The sequence below is a fragment of the Pterocles gutturalis genome, unplaced genomic scaffold, assembly GCF_000699245.1.
Source record: "Pterocles gutturalis isolate BGI_N339 unplaced genomic scaffold, ASM69924v1 scaffold47465, whole genome shotgun sequence".
Taxonomy (NCBI): Eukaryota; Metazoa; Chordata; class Aves; order Pterocliformes; family Pteroclidae; genus Pterocles; species Pterocles gutturalis.
In genome coordinates, this window is record NW_010142547.1 from 1 (window position 1) to 7,384 (window position 7,384).

The window sequence follows — 7,384 nt, forward strand, 5'->3', positions numbered from 1 at the left end:
CCCGGGGGGAGGCACGGAGGTGGGGTCAGGATAATGAACCTGGAACTCCGGCGGCGGGCGAGAAGCGTTTCCTGCGAGCCACAGCTCCTGCTGCGAAGGGAGGAAAAAGCCCCGCAAACCCTGAGCGGAACCCAGGAGAGCCCACCGCCCCGCACATCACCGCCACAGCCGGGATCTCAGTGCCCGACAAGGGTTTTGGGGCAGAGGAAGGGGAGAGACTGGAAAAAAAAATCTGGGATTTATTTTCCTGCAATTTTAAGAAGCTAAATTATAATTTAGCATTTTTGTCCCTAAGGGTCACATAAGGACATCATATCTTACCCATCTCCGATAGCAGCGTAAAATAAAAGAGATCCCAACAAAATGAAACTCAGTTTCCTGACTCACAGCCACAACTGCACCCTACAGCAGAGGTACTGCAAGAATGGCCAAAACTGTTATTTTATTTACAAGCAATAAAAACACCGCTGGAAAAAAAAACCCCACACCTGGTGTACAGCAATTTACCTGCCCTGTATGCTGCCCGAGGTGAGGTTGCAGGTAACAGTAGCAGGTTCTCCATTTTTCACAATTTTTATTCTTCGGGGCTTTCTTTGCTCTCCAGCTTGTAAACAAGAGCTTGCCAGGGAGGAAAGTACACCAGGAAAGCTGAAAGTTACAATAACAAGCCTGGCAAACACCAGCACACCAAGGTAAAAGGAAGAATATACAACATAAAATCCCTGTTTCCTAGGCTTTAAAATAGTTTGTTCCAAATATTTTTTCTCCCTTCTGAAAAAAAGGGAAGGGAGATGACTCCTGCAATCCTACCTGCATATTTGTGGAAAGGATGGGGGAAAAAAAGCAAATAAATACCCCTAACTACCTTCCACCTGCTCATTTACATTTTTTCACTGACTCCTTCTAGATACCAACAGTATCTAAAACGTACCTGGTTATAGCACTGTATAGCTTCATATTATGCCTACATTAAGCTAACTGTAAAAACGGTCCTAAAGCAGCAGGTCACTGCCTCCACCCTTCTTCCTTAACAAAGAACAGCTACCTGGCTGCCCCACACCTTTATGTGGAGCGTGCAGCTGGGGAGTGAGGCATTCCGCTCACAGACCAGGTGAAAACTATTCCACCAACACCAGGAGAAAGGGCCAAAGGCAAGGGGGAAAAGACAAACCCCCCTGACAGCAGTGGGCCTCAGAGGGGATTAAGTGTATTCTGAAACTTGACCGTAAAGCCCCATTTTGTGGATGGATGTATAGCACCTCCCTGTAACAGAAACATGCAAACAAATAACAGCTCTGTTCACTAGCTTCAGAAGTTTTATTTGAATAAAAATGTAACTCCATGAAAAGACTATCGCATCCAGGTTCCCCATGGGCGGTCATATTTTTAAATGTGCACAAAACTTTCCCTATAATGGCTTTCCAATAATACATGTAAAATAACTCACTATCGCAGATTTCACTCTTTGCAGATAGTGCACACCAAAACCTTCACTTTGATTTTTTGCTGTCCGCCTGTAAGATGCTACGCAGCCTAGAAACAACGCCCATGGGGGTGTCCCTCTGCTGAAGGGCCCCTCCAGGAACCCTGTCCCGCTACCTACAGGAGCTCTTTTCTGCAGCTGTTGCTTCTTTTCACGGAACAAGCTCTCATTATTTTTTTAAGGAATATCTGATTACAACAAGGAGAAACCTACCACTATTCTATGTGATATTTGCTTAGCAGGTGAAACAGTGAGTGCCATACTTCAGCCCTGAGTATCTCCATCCTTCCCCAGTCCGACATGGATGATAAAGGGCAATGTGTGAATGAGTTGTAAACTGAACTCTTGATACAAAAGAGCTCTAAGAAAGCACTCCAGAAGCATGTACCCTCATGTCAGGAACACTGAAGGTGTTTGACAAAGATACCACACCAATATCCAAGCAGTCTAGCAGCAGAGGAAAAACCAGGCTGGTTTTCAGCGGCTCAGTGTGGCTGTCAGGTTGCTCTTTGCTCATTATTTGTTTTCACAACAGGATGAAGTAAAACTTTTCTCACGCTGCTGCCTGTCAAGCCACTAAACTCATGTACCAAAGGGACCCACTAACTGATTACCCTGTCAGGAACATTTATTAATTCCAGTTGTACAAAGTGTCCACAAGGTCACCTCTCGGTGTTACTACCCGGTCGGTTTACAGCAGTAAGACAACAGGAAGGCAACATGCCCAAAGGAACAGCAGCAGGAGCTCTGAAAGGTTCCATGATCCCAGCTTGGCATTACCTTCCTCTCCATCCTCTAAGGAACAGGGAGACAAACGGAGCCCAATCTGCCTGCGATCATCAGTTTAAGGGATTGCTGATCATCAAGTAGATAAAAATGGGCTGAGTTGAGCACAGGCTGCTATCATCAGCGATAAAAAATCTGGTTTACACCGTACTCATAAAATCAGTGGTACATAGCTTTGATGCTGTCCTGTCAAACGATGACACATGTACATATGCATTGGTTCTTTAAAATAATTTGTTTGATCTTTTTGGTTTACAGCAGGAAGAAGCTGTTAGAAGTAACAAGAATAATTTATTCTTTTAAAATTAGAAAATCACTACAGCTCACATCTGTATAGCAGACCTGTCACTCAGCTGTCACTCGGCACAGCAGTTAACTAAGTTTCTGCAACATTATTAACGGACCCTGCAGACAGCACCTGATACTTCTTGTATTTCAAAGTTCACTGAATCCACTCAGTGAGCCAAAATGAAAACGCTTTGTTTATCGGGGCATAACAGCTATACCTGTGATTAATGCTTTTGCTCCCTTCTGGAAACAAACAAACATCATTATCTAGGCACAGGGTAAAGCTGCACATTCTTCAGCTCTGTTTTACAGGAATTTAAAAATCATTATTAGTTTGTGGTATTACAGACTAGGTTCTCACTCAGTGTTTCCCAGAGAAAAAAAGGAAAATACAGTTTCTGCTGCAACAATCTAATGAATAACAGAGAGAATAAGTATTTACCATATATAAAACATGAGACTGTCAAACTAATAATGGCCTGGATTTTAAAAACATATGATGAAACTAATCTCCTTGGACATTGTGGTTTACCAAACAAGTCTTTTAACATCTTAAATGCTTGTGCCCATGTATTTGCAACTACGTACAAGTGCAGGTATGACAGAATCCTCACTCAGATATAACAGCAATTTATAACTCTTCAGCAAATGCGTCCAAGCACTGAGAAACCTGAAGTCCAGTAAAAAGTCACGGTTCAGATGATAAACTGGCCTTGGCAGCGGGTGTGGCTTACACCCCTAAGAAGTGAACGTTAGATTACGGGTGACATTTCACTAGATTATTGATAGCATAGCTGTAATTAAAAGCAACTGTCATGAAAGCAGACTTTCCCCCTGTATTTTCCCAATTAAAGAAAGCTAAACCCCATCCCTTTAGTTATGCTCAGCTACAAGAGTTTCTGTATATCCCTGATGTTCAGTATCCATATCAGCTGATATTCAACGGAGCAATCAATATTACTGCATTTGGAGCCCTTTGGAGCCAGCCCCAGACGGCTGATGCTGGCTGAGAAAGCAATAACATTTAGCATTGGGTATTTCTGCACATAACCGATCCAGCGAGACCAGCCAGTGCTAACGCGTCTCCCCGGCTCCCTCTGGAGGCTGACAATACTCTTGTCATTCACCATGTGAAAAAGGTTACCTCCCAGAACAAGGATTTTGTGTGTTACAGGCTTCCATGGGCACAGGCTCTAGCCTGAATGCAGACAAGCCCGTGTTTCAGTTGCCAGCTGCAGATCTTTCTCTTCGGTTTCTAATCAGAAAGAAGCCTCCCTCCCATCCACAGCTGCAACATATATAAGGGATCAGGCTCAGCTACTCTCATTTTTTTTCCTTGAATATTTTGGGGGAGGTGTTTTTTTAGCTGCAACCCTCAAGAGCATGGAGAGTACTTGGAGAATTTGTGTTTGTTTCTACTGCTGCCTTCACTGGCTTTCTTCTAGCATCCAGTGTTCCCCCCGCTCCAGGGGTCGGGTCGTCTCTGACAAGACCTCTGGGTTATTGGCAGCTCCTGAGGACACTGCCAGCGAGCTAAATCCATTGTTGCAGCTGCCAAAAGGTGTGAGACAACGTGGATATGCCCTCCTGCCTCCCCTGCTCAAGGTGCTGTCTGACCGGGGACACCAGAACTGGGAAAGCGAACCCCCCCGGCTACAGCCAGACTCCAGAGCCCTTCGGTACATGAAGAGGCTCTATAAGATGTCTGCTACCAAGGAGGGAATCCCAAAGGCTAACAAAGGCCACCTCTATAACACTGTTCGACTTTTCACTCCGTGTTCTGAATGCAAGCACAGTCACAGAGACCTCATGAAAGGTAGGTGTGCAGGGACCTGAGTCGCAAAGGTTAAGCGGGGGTTTTTCCATGTGTTCCGTGCTTGCAGAATAATATAAAAATATCTTCTTTCCTTAGAGTTGTTCCTGTTTTAATCCTGATGGCTCTCTTAAACTCCAGGGGTTTTTTCTTGAGTGGCATTAGACAGAGACTTCTCCGCAGTCCGGGAAATGCCACCCAAATGGCACTGTGCTCAGGGTGATGGTGATGTTTCAGGCTGACTCAGTATGAGTCAGGGAAAGCCACTATCATTTCTAAGCAAAGTAAAAAAAGTGGGAAAAAATGATTAGTCATAATGGGCACAATGTTTCCTTCTAGTGCTTATCTTGATTTTGCATTTTCCAAGGCCATAAAAATCTAGCACTGTGATGAGACTTGTAACAAGCTGCCTGAATCCCCTTGCAAGATGACTTTTCTTTGCCTTGTATGTTTGCTAGGGAAGAAACATGCCCCAAATGTGTGAATATCCTGAAGGGAAGAGTACAGCTACTCGTAAATCAGGCTTAGGACTGAAAAACTAGGACGGCACTTTGTAACTTAACCGTACTTTCCTGGTTTTCTTAAATGTGGGCTGGTCACAGCAACAGACAGTAGAAATCCTTGGCCTTTAGTTCTACTTATGTGACTGCTGACAAGTGATCCAAGTTCTCCTGGCTTGGATTTGTTCCCGTAGAAAGACAGATAGCCTTAAACACAGACGTTGTACTTGTGCACAGTGACAGCACTTTGACATTGAAGTTTAGTTAAGAAGTATTCACTATGGGAAAAAAAAAATGTTTTTTTAAAAAGTCAGTGTTTATCACTCGAATTTCCTGGCACAGCATCATGTACTGATTCAGAAATATCCTCACAGTTAACAGTTAATCTCATGATTATATATCCTAAATGTAGTAATAATTAAAGCAGCAGCCCCAATCTGAACCAACTTCCTACAGTTATTGAGGCTATTCAAATTCATCATTGCAGGAAAATTAATTAATACAGGAAATGTAAGCTTATCAAGGTCTGCAGAACCCTCAGCTGATTATCAGGCCTGTGCAAGTTTGATGAGATCATTCAGTGCATTTCTGTGGTCAAAAATTGACAATTGCTGATTTACAGAAAAAATGCAGTGGTGAGTAGTACAAAAAGCAATATATTAAACATATGTTGCCATTTCTTGACTTTTAAACCTTCTGTCCCTGACTAAAGTAGAAATTCCATGTAATAAAAGTAGGGGAGGGCATCTCGTTGGTTTCTTCTGCCACTGAATTATTTCTACTTATCCACTACACGATAGTATTTATTAGCATTTATGAGTATTAAGATGCACTAACTCTACAATATATATATATATTTTTCTTCCTTCTCAGGAGATGTTCACTCGGTGGATTTACTCTTCAACCTGGACCGTGTTACTGCTCTAGAGCACTTACTCAAGTCTGTCTTGCTCTATTCCTTTGACACGTCAGTTCCCATTTCTTCTTCCATTACATGCATGTGCCATTTATCCATTAAGGAGCGTGATTTTTCTAGCCAAGTATGCCCCAGTGTGTCACACACGATAGCTTTTAGCCTGCACTTTCAAGTTAGAAAACGCAAGTGGGTCGAGATTGATGTGACTTCCTTTCTCCAGCCTCTAATCGCTACTAACAGGAGGAATATTCATATGGCTGTGAACTTCACTTGTCTGATGGGTGATCCACAACAGAACACTAAACTGGAAAATGCCATTAATACGGCACTGGTTCCCCCTTCTCTTCTTCTTTATCTGAATGATACCAGCGAGCAAGCTTATCACAGGTGGAACTCACTTAGACACAGAAGGAAAAACCCAGTGCGGCCCCGGCAAAGGAACAGTCTGCTTGTTGGTCCTACGGGTGACAAAGGACAAGAAAATTCTCAGGGTAAAAGGGCCTCTCGGCGGCGAAGAGATGGGAACCTGAAAGAAGCACCAGCAACGCCGCCTCATAATCTGAGCGAGTATTTCAAACAATTTCTGTTCCCTCAAAACGAGTGTGAGCTTCACAACTTCCGTCTAAGTTTTAGCCAGCTAAAATGGGACAGATGGATAATCGCACCGCACAGGTACAGCCCTCAGTACTGCAAAGGCGACTGCCCAAGGGTCGTCGGGCATCGTTACGGCTCTCCCGTGCACACAATGGTACAGAACATCATTTATGAGAAACTGGACTCCTCTGTTCCAAAGCCCTCCTGCGTTCCTGCCGAGTACAGCCCACTGAGTGTCCTAACCATAGAGCCCGACGGCTCCATAGTCTACAAAGAGTATGAAGACATGATAGCTACCAAGTGCACTTGTCGGTAGTGGGTGAGCCCTAGCTGATTTTACTCTGGGTTTGGGTGTTTTTGCATTCTGGAGCTATAACGAGCTGAATAGTGCAATTCTAAGAGCTCTATGAAGTCGGTTAGGATTTAGCATGGACTTAGAAGGTGTTTCCATCATAGCACTTATTTTTGTAGCCACTCAGCCTTTCTAGAATGTGAAACAAAATGTAAATAATGCCTTTTTATCGGAATAAATTTGCATTTAAAACATGGAAGAGGTTTCAACTGCCAGATGCCTATTTTAAGCTGGTTTGTTGTAGATTTAAAAAAAGAAATAAATGCCTACCACACACACATTCAGTCCCTGCTAGTCTTCCTCTAGACAAATCTTTTGTTGTATGACATGTATAGGAAGAGAAGAAATCATGTTAAAATTACTCTCTCAGTTTTTCATTCTTTTTTTTTTTTCCCCCACCACTCTTCCCCAAGCGAGAAGGCAACTCTTCCTTACAATTCTGTGAAAAATTACGAAGTTGTTCCTCGCTTCTGTCACACTCTTGGGCCTTTCCCAACGGTGGGTGGCGCGAATTTCAGGCTAGCTGTGTGGTAACTTGTAAAAAACCTTAAATCACTGAACTAGGGGAGTAGGAAGTGGCACTGTCTCACTGGAGGGGTTTAGATGGGGCTCACAGAGCTTTAGGGGGGATTTTATCCCACAACCAGCCGCC

At 43.5% G+C, this 7,384-nt stretch overlaps 1 protein-coding gene across 1 annotated transcript; it reads left to right on the forward strand.

The window, feature by feature from the left end:
- The first annotated feature begins 3,940 nt into the window (after nucleotides 1-3,940).
- GDF9 (growth differentiation factor 9) lies at nucleotides 3,941-6,696 on the forward strand. Its single transcript, XM_010084401.1, has 2 exons — nucleotides 3,941-4,373; nucleotides 5,744-6,696. Exons 1-2 carry the CDS (start codon nucleotides 3,941-3,943, stop codon nucleotides 6,694-6,696), a joined length of 1,386 nt encoding a protein of 461 aa, XP_010082703.1.
- The last annotated feature ends 688 nt before the right edge of the window (nucleotides 6,697-7,384 follow it).

What these genes read in the sequence shown, in the direction of transcription:
- GDF9 (XM_010084401.1), top strand. Translation starts at nt 3,941, where the DNA reads ATGGAGAGTACTTGGAGAATTTGTGTTTGTTTCTACTGCTGCCTTCAC. An exon ending in TCACAGAGACCTCATGAAAG is followed by an intron (nt 4,374 to 5,743) that starts GTAGGTGTGCAG and finishes CTTCCTTCTCAG; the next exon opens with GAGATGTTCACTCGGTGGAT.